General features: G+C 43.6%; 1 protein-coding gene across 4 annotated transcripts; it reads left to right on the top strand.

The window, feature by feature from the left end:
• The first annotated feature begins 7,602 nt into the window (after positions 1-7,602).
• On the top strand, positions 7,603-12,423 carry LOC139082913 (spermatogenesis-associated protein 31E1-like). 4 transcript variants are annotated; one of them, XM_070616609.1, is made up of 4 exons: positions 7,603-7,900; positions 8,664-8,724; positions 9,183-9,243; positions 9,516-12,423. In XM_070616609.1, exons 1-4 carry the CDS (start codon positions 7,715-7,717, stop codon positions 9,928-9,930), a joined length of 723 nt encoding a protein of 240 aa, XP_070472710.1. In that variant the 5' UTR covers positions 7,603-7,714; the 3' UTR covers positions 9,931-12,423. The 4 variants fall into 4 exon arrangements, 2 of the variants coding, with proteins under 2 accessions (XP_070472710.1, XP_070472711.1); XR_011539269.1 differs by having other exon boundaries at positions 7,706-7,900; positions 9,107-9,243; positions 9,516-9,846; XM_070616610.1 differs by lacking the exon at positions 7,603-7,900 and adding an exon at positions 8,315-8,508 and having other exon boundaries at positions 9,516-11,448.
• Positions 12,424-18,909: the final 6,486 nt, after the last annotated feature.

Below are 18,909 nucleotides of genomic sequence, written 5' to 3'. Positions count from 1 at the left end.
AAGGTAATAGGGCAAGTTTGTGAATGTAGAGAGTTTTATTTACTTTTTACTTTTTAATTGAGGTAACATTGATTCATTACATTATATAAATTTCAGGTGTATGTCATTATATTTCAGTTTCTGTTAGATTGCATCATGTTCACCACACAAAGACTAATTACCATCCATCACCACACACATGTGCCCAGTCACCTCTTTCACCCTCCTCCCTCACCCCTTCCCCTCTGGTAACCACCAATCTAATCTTTGTATCTATGTGTTTGTTTGTTGTTGTTTTTATCTTCTATTTATGAGTGAGATCATATCATATTTGACTTTCTCCCTCTGACTTATTTCACTTAGCATAATACCCTCAAGGTCCATCCATGTTGTTGAAAATGGCAATATTTCACCTTTTTTATGTCTGAGTAGTATTCCATTGTGTATATATGCCACATCTTCTTTATCCATTCATCCCTTGATAGGCACTTAAGTTGTTTCCCAGTTTTGGCTATTGTGAATAATGCTGCGATGAACACAGGAGTGCATATATCTTTACATATTTGTGTTTTCATGTTCTTTGGATAAATACTCGACAGTGGAATAGCTGGATCATATGGTAGTTATATTCTTAATTTTTTTGAGGAATCTCCATACAGTTTTCCATAGTGGCTGCACCAGTTTGCATTCCACCAACAGTGTGTGCGAGTTCCCTTTCCTCCACATCCTCTCCAACACTTGTTAATTCTTGTCTTGTTAATTATAGCCATTCTGATGGGCGTGAGGTGATATCTCATTGTAGTTTTGATTTGCATTTCCCTAATAATTAGTGATGTTGGACATCTTTTCTTGTGCCTGTTGGCCATCTGTATATCTTCTTTGGAAAAATATCTGTTCAGATCTTTTGCCCATTTTTTTAATTGGGTTGTTAGTTTTTCTGTTGATGAAATGTATAAGTTCTTTATATATTTTGGATGTTAACCCCTTATCAGATTTATGGCTTGCAAATATCTTCTCCCAATTGTTAAGTTGTCTTTTCCTTTTGTTTATGGTTTCCTTTGTTGTGCGGAAGCTTTTCAGTTTGACGTAGTCCCATTTGTTTATTTTTTCTATCATTTCCCTTGCCCAAACAGACAGCGTATTTGAAAATACACTGCTAAGACCGATGTCAAAGAGCATAGTGTATATGTTTTCTTCCAGAAGTTTTATGATTTCAGGTCTTACATTCAAGTCTTTAATCCATTTTGAGTTAATTTTTGTGTATGGTAATGGGCTACTTTCATTCATTTGCATGTAGCTGTCCAGTATTCCCAACACAACTTATTAAAGACACTTTCCTTTCTCCATTGTATGTTCTTGGCTCCCTTGTAGAAAATTAACTATATACAGATGTCTGGGTTTATTTCTGAGCTCTTGATTCTGTTCTATTGATCTGTGTGTCTGTTGTTATGCCAGTATCATGATGTTTTGATTGTTATAGCTTTGTAGTATATTTTGAAGTCAGGGACTGTCATGCCTCCAGCTTTGTTCTTTTTTCTCAGGATTCCTTTGGCTACTCGGGGTCTTTTGTTGTTCCATGTAAATTTTAGGATTCTTTGTTCTATTTCTGTGAAAAACATCATTGGAACTTTGAATTTGTAGATTGCTTTAGGAAGTATGGACATTTTAACAATGTTAATTCTTCCAATCCAAGAGCATGGAATGTTTTTCCATTTCTTTGTGTCATCTTCAATTTCTTTCAACAATGTTTTATTGTTTTCAATATACAGGTCTTTCACCTCTTTGGTTAAATTTCTTCCTAGGTATTTTATTCTTTTTGTTGAAATTGTAACTGGATTGTGTTCTTAATTTCTCTTTCTGCTACTTTGTTGTTAGTGTGTAGAAACACAACTGATTCTTGTATGTTGATTTTATATCCTGTAACTTTACTATATTCATTTATTATTTCTGAAAATTTTTTGCTGGATTCTTTCGGGTTTTCTCTATATAAAATCATGTCATCTGCAAATAGTGACAGTTTCACTTCTTCCTTTCCAATTTGGATCCCTTTTATTTCTTTTTCTTGCCTGATTGCTCTGGCTAGGACTTCCAATGCTATGCTAAATAAGAGTGGTGAAAGTGGGCATCCCTGTCTAGTTCCTGTTCTTAGAAGGATAGCTTTCAGTTTTTCTCCATTGAGTAGGATATTGGCTGTGGGTTTGTCATATATGGCTTTATTATGTTGAGGTATTTTCCTCCCATACACATTTTATTCAGAGTTTTTATCATAAATGAATGCTGTATCTTATCAAATGCTTTCTTTAAATCTATTGAGATGATCATGTGATTTTTATTCTTCATTTTGTTAATGTGGTGTATCACATTGATTGATTTGTGGATGTTGAACCATCTCTGCATCCTTGAAATAAATCTCACTTGATCATGGTGGATGATTGTTTTAATGTATTGTTGTATTTGATTTGCTAGTATTTTGTTGAGGATTTCTGCATCAATGTTCATCAGTGATATTGGCCTGTAATTTTCTTTTTTTGTGTTGTCCTTGTCTGGTTTTGGTATCAAGGCAATATTGGTCTTGTAGAATGACTCAGGAAGCCTCCCTTCCTCTTCAATTTTTTGGAAGAGTTTGAGAAGTATAGGTATTAAATCTTCTTTGCATGTTTGAACTTTTTGCATGGTAGAACTCACCAGGTAAGCCATCTGGTCCTGGTCTTTTATTTTTTGAGAGGTTTTTGATTACCATTTCGATCTCCTTACTGGTGATTGATCTATTTAAATTCTTTATTCTTGATTCAGTTTTGGAAAGTGGTTTAAGGATTTATCCATTTCTTCTAGATTATCCAATTTGTTGGTGTATAACTTTTTGTAATATTCTCTTATAATCTCTTGTATTTCTGAGGTGTCTGTTGTAATTTCTCCTCTTTCATTTCTAATTTTGTATATCTGAGACTTCTCTCTTCTTTTCTTGGTGAGTCTGACTAAAGATTTGTCAATTTTATCCTTTCAAAGAATCAGCTCTTAGTTTCATTGAGTTTTTTCTGTTTTTTTTTTTTTTTTTTGGTCTCTATTTCATTATTTCTGCTCTAACTTTTATTATTTCCTTCCTTCTACTGATTTTGGGCTTTCTTTATTCTTTGTTTTCCAGTTCCTATAGGTGTTCTGTTAGATTGTTTGAGATTTTTCTTGTTTGTTGAGGTAGGCCTGTATTGACATAAACTTCCCTCTTAGAACCACTTTTGCTATATGCCATGAATTTTGTCATGTCATATTTTCATTTTCGTTTTTCACTAGGTATTTTGATTTCTCCTTTGATTTCTTCACTGACCCAATAGGTTGTTCAGTAGCATTTTGTTTAATCTCCACATATTCGTGGCTTTTCCAATTTTCTTCCTGTTGTTGATTTCTACTTTCATACCAATGTGGTCAGAAAAGATGCTTGGTATTATTTTAATCTTCTTAAATTTGTTGAAACTTTTCTGTGGCCTAATATGTGATCTATCCTGGAGAATGTTCCACGTGCATTTGAAAAGAATGTGTATTCTCCGGTTTTTGTATGGAATGTTCTGTATATATCTACTAGGTCCACTTGGTCTAATGTGTCACTGAGGGCCAATGTTTCCTTATGGGTATTCTGTTTGGATGATCCATCAGTTGGTGCATGTGGAGTGTTAAAGTCCCCTACTATTATTGTGTTACTGTTAATTTCTCCTTTTATGTCTGTTAATAATTGCTTTATATATTTAGGTGCTCCTATGTTGGGTGCATAGATATTTACAGGTGTTATATCCTCTTGTTGGATTGTTTCCTTTATCACTATGTAGTTCCCTTCTTTGTCTCTTGTTACAGTTTTTGTTTTAAAGTCTATTTTGTCTAATACAGGTATTACTATCCCAGCTTTCTTTTCATTGCAATTTGCATGGAGTATCTTTTTCCATCCTTTCACTTTCAGTTTGTGAGTGTCGTTAGGTCTGAAGTGTGTCTCTTGTATGCAGCATATATGTGGGTCTTTTAATCCACTCAGCCACACTATGTCTTTTGATTGGAGCATTTAGTCAATTGACATTTAAAGTAGCTATCAATAAGTATGTACTTATTGCCATTTTGTTACTTTTTTTCTGGGTGTTTTGGTAGTTCTCTGTTCCTTTCTTCTTCTCTTGCTCTCTTCCCTTGTAATTTGATGGCTTTCTCTAGTATTATGTTTGGGTTCCTTTCTCTTAGATTTTTTTGTATTTATTATAGGTTTCTGGTTTGTGATTACCATGGAGTTCATATATAATAACCTATGCATATAGCAATCTATATTAAGTTGATGGTCTCTTAAGTTTGACCTCTTGCTAAAAGCTCTACTCTTTTACTCACCTCCTCCCACAGTTTATGTTTTTGATATCATATCTAACCTCTTTTTTGTGTACATTTATTGGTTATGTTCTTATCATGGAAATAGATAATTTTAGTACTTTTGTCTTTTGACCTTCATATTGGCTTCATGGGTGGTTGGTCTGCTACCTTTACTGTGTATTTGCCTGTACTGGTGATTTTATTTTATTTTTTAATAATTTTATTATTCCTACTTGTGACCTTTTCTTTTCCACTTAAATAAGTCCCTTTAGCATTTCTTTTAAGGTTGGTTTATTGGTGATAAACTCCTTTAGGTTTTGCTTGTCTGCAAGAGCGTTTTAAATTGAAACATCATTTTGCCTCAATTGTAGATGGGTCTCTGGACATAGATAAGAGCTCATCTTTGAAAGATAATACCATGTAATATGAAAATTATGGAATGCATATGTATTTCTCTTCTTTGGAGGTAGTTAAGAAAATGCTGGGGCCAGCCCGGTGGCACAGCAGTTAAGTGCGCACATTCCACTTTGGCAGCCCAGGGTCTGCTGGTTCGGATCCCGGGTGCGGACATGGCACCCCTTGGCACGCCATGCCGTGGTAGGCATCCCACATATAAAACAGAGGAAGATGGGCACGGATGTTAGCTCAGGGCCAGTCTTCCTCAGTAAAAAGAGGATGATTGGCAGCAGTTAGCTCAGGGCTGATCTTCAAAAAAAAAAAGAACGAAAAGAAAATGCTGGTGGGGCACATATCTAGATTTTACGGAAACTTTTCTTGCAGAAAACAAGGTATTAAACTAGAAAGTGAAATGTAAATCTTCTTTCAATCACCATATTTCCAATTTTATAGGAGAGAGAGTGAATATGTGTGTTGGGGAAAAGATTATGTCTGGGTCAGGGGTTGGCAAACATTTTCTGTAAAGGGACAGACAGTAAATATTTTAGGTTTGCAGACCATATGGGCTCGCCACAATCTCTCATCTCTGCCATTGTAGCAGGAAAGGAACCACAGACAATACATAATTGAATGGGCATGGCTGTGTTCCAATAAAACTCTGTTTACAAGAACACGTTATGGGCCAGTTTGGTCTGTGGGCCATAGTGGTCAACTTCTGTTCTAGGTTCTGTGCTGGGCACTTTATATATACTATCTTAATTGCTCAGACCACTGAACATCAAGATATAGTCTAGTTACACTAACCTAACCTAGTTAAATTATATGAACATAGGTAAAGAGACATTTTTCTCATGCATCCAGGAAGGACCGGTAAATAAGGCTGGCCCCAGACTTTTCCACGAAAGTATTCAATGCTAGAAGGACATAAAGGAGGAACCTCATGAGAGTTCTAAGGCAAAGAAAGTGTGCCATGTGAATACTACATTATCCAAGATGCCTTCACGTAAAAAGCTATAGGCAGACCCTCTCACACATGAAATAACTCAAAGAATACAGACTCATGAGCACTTCTTTAAAAAACTGTGCATAACAAAGTTCTACATTGAGATAAATCTAAATAAAGAACTCAGGAATGGGCGTTCCACAATAAAAGGACTGCTAATGAGGCTTAAATATGTTTGAATATAGAGCCAATTGCAGAGCCAAAACTGGATTCCAAGCCACCATGGGAATTATCTGTACAGAAATTAAAGTGAAAGCTACAAATGTGGACAATACAAAAACAACAACGCTACCAACACAAGTCAAGAAGTGGGTGAAGGGAGTTGGAAGGAATTGTGAGAATGCTGAGTCTAAAATAGAAACATGTAATGACACTAACCTTCTAATATTTTTCGTGTTCTCTTTTTAGCTTTGGAGCCATCTTTTAAAGAATTGTTTCTGGGGCCGGCCCCATGGCAGAGTGGCTAAGTTTGCGTCCTCTGCTTCAACGGCTCAGGGTTTCACGGGTTTGGATCCCAGGTGCGGACATGGCACTGCTCTTTGGGCCATGCTGAGGCAGCATCCCACATAGCAGAGCCAAAAGGACCTACAACTAGAATGCACAATTACGTTCTCGGGGGCTTCAGGGAGAAGAAGAGAAAAAAAGAAAAGACAAAGAAGATTGGCAACAGATGTTAGCTCAAGTGCCAATCTTTAAAAAAAAAAGAAAAAAGAAAATTGTTTCTCTTGTAGTGATGGAAATATTTATTTGAAGTTCAGCAGTTCTTCTGTTTCACATCCATTAAAATAAAATTAAATTAAGTTTAATTCTTTTAATTTAAAAAGCATCTATGGTGTAAGCTCATTTTTTAAAAATGTATTTCTATTTATTTTTCTAACTCCACATTTGCATTTAAAAAGATGCTTTGGATAACAAAGGGTGTTTGGTTGTGTTATCCTAAATAAAGAATAGAATTTCAGGATAGAGGGATTTGAGCTATTTCTATATTTCTAATTCTTTTTACATTTCCTTATTGATTGAATTTATATCATGAGCAAGTAAAATTTTTTTTTGGAGGTTTAATTACTTAAATTTTTATTATGCTTATGTTAAATAATAAATGATTAGTTTCAATTTTTGGGTGAGTCGTTCTGAGTGAAGATGGCAAAGGTTGATGGAAACAATAACAACGTTCATATTCAAAACCAAATAAGTATAAAATAAAGTGGGACTTCCAGATTGACGAAACCAAAAGCTTGTTATGTGGACAAATGGAGTTGAGATTTGCACAACATCGATGAACCTGGCGGGCATTATGCTCAATGAAACAAGACAGAGAAAGACAGGTACTGCTTGGGGTCACTTACATGTGAACTCGAAAAACAACTAAAGAAAGGTCAATTCACAGAAACAGAGAGTAGAAAAGTGGTGGCCAGTGGCTGTGGAGTGGGAGGAAGAGGGAGAGGCAGGTAAAAGGGGACAAACTTTCAGCTCTGAGATCAAGGAGCTCTGAGGATCTCATGTCTGATGTGGTGCCTAGAGTCGAGAACACTGAATTGTATAATTGAGATCAGCTAAGAGAGCAGCATTTCAGTGTCCTCACACACACACAGTCAATAAGTGAGGTGAAAACAACAATCAGAGTTGAGGAGAGAGGAGAATGAGGGTGTGAATCCTGGGAACTAGATCAAATTCCTGGGAGAACTTCAGACTTTCAAAGGCCATGAGATAGGTGGGTTCAAACCAAGAATCCAGGAGACGCAAGGAATGGGGTGACATCTGGCTTCCAGGTGGAAGAAATAGAAAACTAGCTAAGGTCTAGAAGGCCCAGGAGGGTGGAGGGAGGCAGTTGTAGGCCAGTTGGTGGCGGAGGGGCTGTGGTCCAATCGGCTGCCCTCCTCTCACCTCCCCCCCTCAGGAGCCCCTGTGACACGGCCACAGTTCCATGATGAGAGCATGGGGTTCTAATCTCCAAGTCACTCCCAGTGCTCAGTTGCCTGAGAGTAGGACTGTATTTGAGATATGGAAACTCCTATCTTATATCTAAAAAGCATTGTTGCTACCTGGTTGAGCTCCAGTTCTGCTTCCTGGGTGATTGGTACCATCCTCCGCATCCTGTATGGACTGGGGCTCTTCCTCCTGTTCTTTCCCTCCCCCAAAAGGAATCTGCCCTTACAACTAACTTACAAAAGGAGAAACGTCAGGAAGGTAAGAAATCCTGGACCGAGACCCACCAGAAGATGAGTCTCTCTTCTTTTTCACTGTGATTTCCACTTCTCTGAATCAACTAGAGGGACTCCAGGGATGGGAAAGAATAGAACATCATCCTTCTAGAGACAAGCCAGGTTGGGTGGGCAGGGGTGAGAGTGGGCACAAGGATTTCGATCCAAAGCTCTCCAAGCAGGAGTCCCGGTGTGGTAGAGGGCTCCAGGGAAAGTCCCCAGGCCAGTGACCAGTGGCCATGGACGGGATGCTGAGTGGGATCTGTGGGAAGACAGGCCCTGAGCACTGGTTCCCCAGCCACCTTCCCGGGGCAGGTGTCTCAGGCGGGCCTTTTCTCTGTCGTGGTTGATCTGAGGGCAGAGCTGAGCCCCCGAGAGCCTCTGGGCAGGACCTGGAGTCGGGCTGTAGCCTCAGGAAGCAAAGTCCTCCCTGAGAAAGCTCACAAGATTCTGTACATCTGAGAATGTGTGCGTTTCTTGAGCAGAGGAACAGTGACAGAAGATGCATGCTGGTCCCACATGGGGACCTTCTTACGATCCTCAAAGAAGGAAGACAGCAAATGTCCATTTTGTGTTCAATTATCCACTTCAAAAGTAAGTAAAAGGGAAGAAACACCCCAGAGCCCCAGGAGTTCAGTGTAGACAGTCATCTTGCTCACAAACGCTGTGCGTCTGCAGCTGGTCCAGAGAGAGGAGAGGGAGCCTTGGGGCTCAGCCCCGACAGTTTCTTGTTTTTCCTCTCATTTCAGCGTCAAGTGGAGCCGAGAGGGAGGAGCAGCAGGAGCAGGAAGAAAAGGGGAGCTTGGAAAGGTAAGCAAGCTCCTGCCATTCAGCCCTGTGCCCCAAAGCTGGCCTCCATCTCCTGTCCCTGAGCACCCAGCTCCGTGGGCTCGAGGATGCCAGGGACAGAGCCTGTCCCTCAGGAAACAGAGCCCTCAGGGAGGCTCCTGGGAAGGAGATGAAAACCTGAGTACTTGCCAGATTCTGTGCTGGGAACTAAGGCCAAGGCCAGCAGGCGTCTGGAACAGGGTGTTGCCCAGCAGGGGCATGTGGGCTGTGGTGGAGGTTGAAGCACTTGGTCAACGACCAACCTCAACCCATCAGCAGCCTTGCCACCCCCGTCAAGGATCCCGTGGCCTTGGGCACTGGTGCCTGGGCTCCAGAGTCTGACCTCAAACAGTCTCCCCTAAAGGCACATTGCACTCAGCCTCCTGTAAGAGCCCTAGGCCCCTGCCTTCATCGCTGTGACCCAGTGCCCTAATTTCTAGCTTGCAGAGCTGGCCGGAAGGACCTGGCAGAAGTGGGGGGCCTGATGTCCCTTTCGCAAAGGTAAGGAATCTTGCCCTTCTCTCCTGGGCTTCTTCCTTGTAGAGTCTCTGATGTGCCCCAGGGCTACAGGCAGCTTGGGGCTGAGCTGGGAGGGGAGCCATGGGGCAGGGGGTGGCAAGAGGCCTGGGGTGAGGGACAGCAGGAGAATTCGGTGAATTGAAGGGGGGGCCAGGGAGGGCCATGGGTCTCAAGGGGCCACCCCCACCTGGCCTGCCCTGCTGTCCCAGGGCCCTCTGCTCCTGGCTACAGCTTGTGCATCTTGTTTCCCGCAGCTCCCCAGGGAGGCTGTCTTGTAAGGGATGCTTCCATCGCTTGTCATCTCAAGACTCCCCTGGGGAGGCATGCAAGACAGCATCTGCTAGAGTCCGCCAGCCATGCGGGAAGCCTGTGGAAGGTGCTCCTCTCACCATGACCCCAGCACTTTCCCTGGCTCTTCTCACCCAGCGTACTCTACCTTTGGCCTCCACTCTGCCAGCAGAACCTCCATCGGCCTTGACCAGAACTCCACTAGGCCCTGTTGCCACGAGCTCAGCTCCAGGTCACTCCTGTTGGCCATTTCCCAACTCAGGCCACGGCCGCGTGAGCTGTCGCATTGAGTTCCTCTCCAGGTGGAACATAATCAAGGTCTTGCTCTTCCCTGTGTCATCACACTTCGAGTCCCAGCAAGGGCACCTGTCCTGCCACTGACCAGTGGCCTCATTCTGGGGAGGCCCCACAAATAGGGAGGGAGAGACTGATAGCCCCTCAGTTGCCAACCCTGATGTCCAGAAGCTGCTCGAGACAGAAATCACGGAAAGAATACAAACGGAGGTCTGGGAAAAAGAACAAGATGATCCACACACTCCTCAGATGCTCGAAGCACACACTATCATGTCTGGGCTGAATTCACGCTGGGGCCTACCCCTCCTGTCTTTGGGGCCTGCAGATCTGAAAGCATGTGAGGCTCAACACTCGGCCCTTCCACGGTCCCCTTTTCCCCCCGCAGCCACCTGTGATTCTGGGGCCCCCTCGAAAGCTGACTTTGCACACTTCATGGGAAAACCTCTTGAGCCTCCTCCAGGTGACAAAGTCTTAACTTTGACAACAAAAGCATCAGTTCCCAGCCTGGCCCATCCCCTCCCTGCTCCCTCACCTGTGTGTGAGGAAAATCAGAAGGCCCTGGGAGGGACCCTACCTGGCGATGGCAGTGGGCCCTCAGAAGCCTCTCTCTTGGGACAGGAGGGCTGGCCGCCTTCTCCAACCTTCCCATTCAGCCTCTCAGAGAGAAAAGGGCAGAGTGGGACCTTCGTGGGGGCCGAGCAAGGCCGTTGAGAGCTGACTTCAGGGTCAGCAGTGGCCAGGAATGAGCCTCGGGAGGAGAGTAGGGGTGGGGCCTCACCAGAGCCCTGCCATGGGGTGGCAACTCTGGAGGGGGAGTCAGGGTCCCAGTCTTGGAGCCAGGTCGGGGGAATAGGAGACACCCTCGGGACCAAACCCCTCAAGCCCCTGCCTGAAAAGGAAGAGGTTTTTCATGACAGCCCTTTCAGAAAAATGTTGAGACGCCTCCTGCCCTGCCTGAGGCCCAACAAGGATGAAGCACCAGAGGATCCCCTTGCAAAGGCAAGCCCGCATCAGCCACCGCTCAGAGCCGGGCACGGGTCACACACAGCTCGGCGTTGGATGGCAGGGCTGTTCAGGAACCATCGACAGTGACATCCTTTGCATCCTGGGAGAGAAACTGAGGCTTGCCGAGAACTTTTGGCCTCCCAGTTGAAGCATCATAAAAACCATTTCAGGCCTGGGAAGCTGGACATACCTGTTACCACGACGTTCCCTCCTCCCCAGAGCAGAGAAGAACAATGACAGAGGACAGTCCCCAACCTACCTCCAGGAACCACAACTGTCCGACTACGAGGGAATGGATCAGAATAGGCATGGCAACTGGACCTTGCCATCCAGGCAGCCGCGGTCCCCAGCCAAACCCTGCCAGCCTGTGCTAAGGGTGGCAGCTGCCTCAGCCAATCCATTACCCGCCATGCTGTCCTCAGATATGTGTCTCCTGGGATGAGTAGACTGTGTCTGACACACCTTTCCTCATAGGAACGCTTATCTCCCCAAATGGGGAAGTGGAGGAACAGAAAACCTGGTTTTTCTCCTTATCCCACCCTCTGTGCTAACGGTGTCTTCCTACCCCAGTTTTCCCCAAATACGCTTTTTTTCTCCTTAGAGGTTGTGGCTTCTGTTTGTGCCCTGCTAGTGGCAAAAACGGGGTCAGGCTCCGCCCTTTCTGAGTGTCTGCTTTGGCTTCCAGAAGAGACAGGGCCATGGGGGGAGGCTGACTGCAGAGTGGCTCACCTGACCTCTCCCCAACTCCCCCATTGCACCTGAAGTTCCCATCACACCGTCCTTACAAAAACAAATGGAAGCTTTGGGCTATTTGCAGATGAGCAAAACCTCTAAGACCCCAGCCCAGGATGGGCCCCGCCTGTCCTCTCCTGCATTCTCTGGCCCTTGAACTTGTGGGGCTGTAGGGAGGGGGTTTGCAGAGGATCCAGGAAGTGTAGAGACAGGTTCACAGGTCACAGAGTGGGAAGGGGAGTGTGGGGCAGTGCTGGCCCTGAGTCCGGGGGGCGAGGAAGCTTGCCCTGCACCCCAAGCTCTTGGTGGGAATAGATGACGCTGCCCCGGGAGCTTCTTCTCTCCCTGATGAAGCTGCCATGGAGATGGGCCTGCGCATCCCTCTTGGCCCAGCGTCACCGTCCCTCTGTCCTTGTCACAGTCTGGAGCAGCAGCGACAAGGATGACTGTGCTCCCGGCTCTGAGGGCGGGCGGGTGGGGAGCACGGATGCTGCTGTGGGCCTGACCCCTCTGCCCAGAGGAGCTCAGAGCTCTGCTCTCCTGCACCTGCCTTCTCCTCGGCACTCCTCCTCGTCGTTGCCATCGAAGCAGTCGGGCAGCCCGTCGCACTGCCAGGTGCCAGGGACGCAGCGCCCGTTGCCACACATGAAGTTGCCTGGAATGTTGCACTCATTGGTGAAGTTGTTCCCTGGGAGCAGCTGGCCCTCCGCCGCGCTGCCCAGCATCAGGCACAGCGGCCCCGGCAGCCACACGGTGCGGCCGCCGCTCGCTGCCGGCGCCGCCGCTGACGCCGCAAGTAAAATTTTTAACAACATGGTGGAGTGATTTCCAAAAAGAAAAAAATTAAAATGGAAAGGGAATCACACATGTTAGCAGTAGTTAACTTTAGGTGATGACACAAAAAAAGGTTGACAATTTCCTTTTGTTCATTTATATATTGAAACAATTTTATAGAAACCAACCAATATATTCTACTTTTTCACAAGATAGAATAGAAACCATAGAAAGAACGTTTTCAAGAAGGAGAGAGTGGTCAACAGTGCAAATTCTAAAAAGAAGATGAACAAGATTAGGGCAAATATTAGCAACAGGAATGTCATGGTTAACTTTAATGAAAACAATGTCAAGGAAATGGTGGAAGCAGAACAGAGAAATAAATGAGCATGGAGTGAATGGGAAGGGAAGAAGTGGAGAGTCTGAGTTTAGGTGATTTTTTACCAAATAAGTCATTCTTCAAAAACACCTCTTGAGATACTGCTATTTCCTCCATTCTTACAGAGAAATTGAGATTTATGCTTCTTAACTAAAATTTTATGGCTGGTAATTACTGAGCCGGTATTCAAACCCAAGTCTTTCTGACTCCCAAGCCTGTTCTCTCTCACTGTACCATGATGTGTGTGAAGTTTTAGTTGGAAGAGAAGATGGAAGATACAATTAGAGTGGAGAGAAAACAGAAGTTACAAGGATGCCTTTGGAAGGGCATGTCCAGCCCACACTCCCTACACCTGAGAACTTTCTATAGTCATGATCATGATAGCTATGTGTGTACTTCATGGCTCTACCATCCAGGCCATACTGATGAACTATGGTGGACAATCAGTGGACAATACTGATTGCACTGGCATAGACCAAACATTAGCCTAAATCTGCTAGGAATTTTTATTAGAGCTACAAGATACTAGTACTTTTTTTCAAACAGTCACTTGAATTGAGGAGAATTAAAATGGGCCAAGGTAGCCATATTTGTCTATGTGTGCATGGAGACACAGAGAAAGCTGATCAGCAGAGACAGATAAACTGAAAAAGACAGAGATGGAGATAGAGATGGAGAGTCGGGGGGATAGAGAGAGAGGTCATGTAGGGAAAGCAAAGATGAGAGATCACGTGGCTCCAGAGAGAGAGAGGGACCAAGTGAGGTGGAAGAGGAGTTGCTTTGATTCAGATGGCTTTCCAGTTCCAGTTCCGGTAAGATCTAGCTGCACTTTTTGACTGAGCCAATTTGAGTGGGTTTCTGTTACTGCCAACCAAATAGTCTTGAAAAGGCAGGAAGGTAAGAATTTAGACACGTCAGGAAAGACTAATGGAGGTTCGAAAGCTGAAGGATTACCTGACATCACCATGGCCCTGGGCCTGCTACTTATCAACATGTCATTGGATGGATTGCTTAGCCATTGGAGAGTTCCAATTCTACTTAATAAAAAAAGTTTCCTGAGAAATATAGCCCTGAGCCCTCTTCCCAGATGCTTTCATCCCTCTCTGACTGGGCCAAGAGAACCCTATAGCATGGAATTTTTAAAAAAGAATATAATAGGAAGCATCTGTAATTCAAAAGCAGGCTGTGAGCTCTTGAAGTCCTCCTCAAACTGCAGTGAATTCTCTTTCCTTAACAGGAACCTGTGAGGATTCCCAGGCTGCTGTGAAACTGACAGCATGAGCCCCCCTCCAGCGCTTCGCAGTCTTTGAGGGCTGCGTGTTTGTTTCCAAGTTCCCTTACTGTTCCTTGAGTTGGGTTTGGAGAACATAGTGTTTCCACTACTGCTGGGTCCCAGTCCTTCAGGCAGCAACTGGAGGAGGAAGACATTGTAGAATTCTGGTGTCAAATCTTTATTTATATTAAAGAATTGGCTTTAGAGATTCAGGTCATTCATTATCATAGTTTTCCTGAAAAGTCGTATTTTTTAATCCATTGGTTAGAAGAGTGATGACAACAAGACCCTAAGTTTAACTACAAATAATTCATTTCGCATTATTCTGATTCGAGGTGACAGCTGTTAATCCAATCATACGCTTCATCAGTTGCTTCCTATTGATCCATCAGCATCCATGGCATCCACTGATCCACCAGCATCAATACTTGAAGAAGATCTCCTCACAGCGCCATGACTTATCTTATAATAGACAGGAGGCACCATCCTCTTACCAAAGTTTGGAGTGTTTCCCTTTGTCAGGTCCTCTCTCATAAGAACCCAGTGGTTGTGGATTTTTCCAGAGGAGAGCTGATAATTCAATGTAGTGGATGAACTTTGGCTTTCAGATGGAGTGTGACACAGATGCTTTCCCTTGATGTATTTTATATCCTCAGCCAGCACTTCCTGCACATTAGATCACATCCTCTGAATAACAAGCATCAGTGTCCAAGCCAATGTGTGCAACTTGGCTGATGTAGATTTAAATGCTACGTTGCATTACAAAGTGCTACATGTCACCCCAGGTTGTGTTCGGCTCCATCATGGCTTAGGCTGATGGGATGCAACATAACAGGATGTGGCAAGCTGGGTGATGTATAATGCAACGGTACGTGTCCTGCCTGCAAAGCAGTGTGTTCTCAGTGGGAGCAGCACATCACAACAGAAGGCCCTGCTCTCAACTGCTCCAGCGTCTGTCAGTGGACTGGGGGGAGCTGGCTCACTTAGGTAATGGGCTCTCTTAACACCTTAGAAACCACCGCTCAGTTCTAAGTTGCCTTTTGCCCAATTCTCTCAACAATTGCTTTCAAAAAACGAAGCCCATCAGCCTCAACTTAAAGCCACCTCAGGGAAGAGCTGAGCCTCGAATTGCATGTCTGTGGTTAGAAATTAGGTGTGCTTGAGGTCTTGTCATTGGAAGACTCTTAAGTGCAACTTCCCATATAGCCCCTGCGTGTGTTTGTCAGATTTGCATTTCACTCTATGATGGAGTCAGTGATACCAAAGCATCTACACAAGGCTACTGTTAGCTTAGAAGTTGCCTTCTTTGTAAATTAGAAAAGGCACTGCTTTTTCTATGAGGTGCTTACAGGACTGCACTTTCTGACAGTAGGCATTTGCTATCCAGAACAATCCCCTGTTCTTGGTCACTTGGAGGAATCTCTAACCTATCTCTTCCCAGGCCTCCTCGGTCAAGCTATCCTTGTTTCTTGCCCACTGGCACTGCCTCTTGCAAATACCTATCTCCACACAGAGCCCACTTCAGAGAAAACTTACCTGGAAAGTGAAGGGATGTTTAAACCCAAGCTGTTCCAGAACACCCACTCCCTAAGGGCAGGACCAAAGCACACCGATGGTTATGTCCACAATGGTGAAGAGAATGTAGGCTCTCACTGGATACAAGATGCTAAATCATGATTAATAAATGAGGTGTTGGTGTTTGTAGATAATTGGCTCTCCCAAGTATAAAAATAGTGTTTTATTTTAAAAAAATTGAAATGTAAAGTATAAAGTAGAAAACTAAAATCACCTGTAATCCTACCACTCAGAAATAAATCACTATTAATGTTTAGGTGTATTTTCTTCCCATTTTTGTTGTAGGCATACACATGCATTAAATAAAACTCTTGAGATTTTATATATAATACATATTATCTTATATAATGATTATGTTATAATTATAATATTATTAAATAGTATACAAAATATTAATAACATATGGCATAGGTATATCATATCATATCATAACATATGATAATATATTATTATAGATAAATATAGTATGTAATTTTATTCCCTTCTTTTTCCCCACTTTATATAACGTTATTAACATTTCCTCATGGTTTATTTCGGATAAATCACTAGCACAGGAATTAGTAAGTCAGAAGGGCGTTTGTAAATCATACGATACACACAGTCAATTTACAAGGATGCTGTCTGTCTGAAATCCCAGCAGCCTCGCAGGCCAGTGAAGAACAATCCATTGCCTTCCCCTGAGAAGGACTCAGTTCATTATAGCAGCTAGTCCACAGTGGCTGGAGGCTGAGAGCAGGCTTCCACTTCATTCACCAAGTCACTGGAACAAAAAATACTTTCACCCTTGACTCAGTTTCTCCCTCTATGAGAAGAACTTACAAACGACTACCTCCAGGATTCGTAAGGGCTTTTTGAGAGGATTGTCAGACACCCAGGATGGGTTCCCAGAGTTCCTCACACTTACTTGTTACTGTCTTGGCTTTCCCGAGAAGCAGGTCATTTCATACGCTCAGTTCTCCCACAGGTTGGGCAAAGGGTTCTCCGGTGAGCGGAGGGTTGAGAGTAGAAGTGAGGGCCAACAGACAGCAGGAAAATGTTTCAGAAGCCGCGTGCTCTGCTCCATTTCCTGAATTCTTCCTTCATTCCCAAAGACTTTTCTCAGGAGAAGTTGGGAGTAAAACATAAGTTTTTCCCTTAAATGTGTCAAATGCAGTAGCCCCTAGCCACATGTGGCTATTTAAATTTAAATGAATTAAAATGGAATACAGTGAAAAATTCGGTTCCTCAGTCCCACTAGCCACATTTCAAATGGTCAATAGCACATGTGTCTGTGCAGAACATTTTCGCGATCCCAGAAAGTCCCATGGGCCACGTTGCCCTAAACTATTCTTAGACAGAGGAGAGTAAATGCATATCCCTGGGATTCTAGAGCCTCTGCTAGAACTTTAGCAGGTGAGAAATTTCTTTGAAGACTCTCATTTTCTTTTAAAAGCTCATATGAATTTTTCATTCTATAATGTAATGCATACATATTTGCTAAATAATTTCAAATACTGAACACTGAATAAAATTGACAAACCAGAAAAGCCTCGGACTCATGCTGTGTTTTCTCCTATGGAAGTTGAGGGAACATGGTTTGGGGGACACGGAGGATATTGCTTTCCTCTGCCTGTCACAGTGGTGAGGCTTCCCGCCTTGCTGGAAGAGAAGGGGCCGTCCCAGTGAGGTGGTTCATCATGAGTCCCCGAGAGCCATCAATACACGTGCAGACCTCTCACAGAAGCTCCCAGCACGGCAGAGATGCTGGGAAGCACAGAGAACAGTGAGGGTCTTTCCAGAAGGTCTTTCCTCTTTTTTTAGCTATGCTGTGACAACCTGACTGGCTGAGTAGACGCAGATTGAACTTGTTGATCGGATAACAGATTTCCTATCTGATCAGTGGGATCCTCGCAGCCTGTCCTAGGATGCTGTTCTCAGAGAGATCACTTCAAGCCCAGTGCTGAGGTTTGGTTGACCTAGCCCAGGAGTTTTCAAAATCACTTGGAGAGGTTATTAAACATGTAAATTCCCTGTTTAAAAGGAGCCTTGAGTAATTATATTGCACGTGATCTCTTAAAAATAATACTTACTGGGGCCGGCCTGGTGGTGCAGCAGTTAAGTTTGCACAGCGGTCCAGGGTTCGCCAGTTCAGATCCTGGGTGTGGACCTATGCACCACTTGTCAAGCCATGCTGTGGCAGGTGTTCCACACATAAAGTAGAGGAAGATGGGCACGGATGTTAGCTCAGGGCCAGGCTTCCTCAGCAAAAAGAGGAGGACAGGTGGCAGATGTTAGCTCAGAGCTAATCTTCCTCAAAAAAAAACCAATAACAGCAATACTTACTGAGCACCTGCTATGTTTTGGCCATAGTAGCGGATAATGGAAATACAAGGCAAATAAGCATTAATTTTTAGAGTCCTAAGATTAAAAGAAACCTCCAAAGGATGTATAACCCATACCTACGCCTTCAGTGGCTTCAGTTATACTCTACAGACTGACCCACTTCAATGCGTGGGATGGCGTCTTCTGTTAGTGATTTGGTCTATACTTTTTCTAAAGCAGTGCTTTCATCTAGCAAAGGCTGCTTAATGATTTCCAGCACAGAAGTTGTCCAGAAATTGTGAAGCAAAATGAAATTTTGTGTAGAGCATGAAGGGGGCGTGTGTTGGGATTTGTGGCCCCTGCAGTTCAAAAGGCTGTGAGGGAATTAGATCGGAAATCTGTGTGGCTTCCTATTTCAGAATCTCAAACGTCAAAATGTGTGCTTAGTTCAAATTCCTCATTCTGTGGTTGAGATTTATTTCTCCTGTGTGTTCAGGAGAGATGGAAATGGCGAATCCCTATCCTTGAAAAAAAAAAATTAAAAACTTTCCCTAGTTTTGAAAGCCTTTAGTAAGGTATCACACAGATTTGCATCCCAGACGAAGTCCTCTCTCTTGTCTCACCTTCCGCATAGATGCTGTTTTCCACCTCGAATCACGCTTGCTCATTTCTGGCACTTCTCCAATTTACCCCTGCCCACTGTAGGGTGAAAGTACTGGACAAAATAAGGTCCGAACCACGCTGCAGAGTTGAATCCGACCAAAACGACACGAAGCCATCCAATTTCAACTGGCTTATTGGTTTTTCTCTAACCTGGGGCCCAACACCTGTTTTTCTGTTATTTTCCCCCCTATTCAGACCAGCTCCCCACTCTATTAAGAATCTCTCAGCATTCAACTGTTGCAAATATATCAAATACAGGAAGTGTTATTGCAAATATTTGTTTCAATTAATTAGCAATGGTCTTTGATGACGCCTGAGTGCATTTTTCTATTGTAACCATGTGGTGGCTCTAGCCCCAGGGTGA

Source organism: Equus przewalskii, chromosome 4 (genome assembly GCF_037783145.1).
Source record: "Equus przewalskii isolate Varuska chromosome 4, EquPr2, whole genome shotgun sequence".
Classification (NCBI taxonomy): Eukaryota; Metazoa; Chordata; class Mammalia; order Perissodactyla; family Equidae; genus Equus; species Equus przewalskii.
Note: the sequence above shows the minus strand (reverse complement) of the source record. Positions and strands in the feature narration are given on the sequence as shown.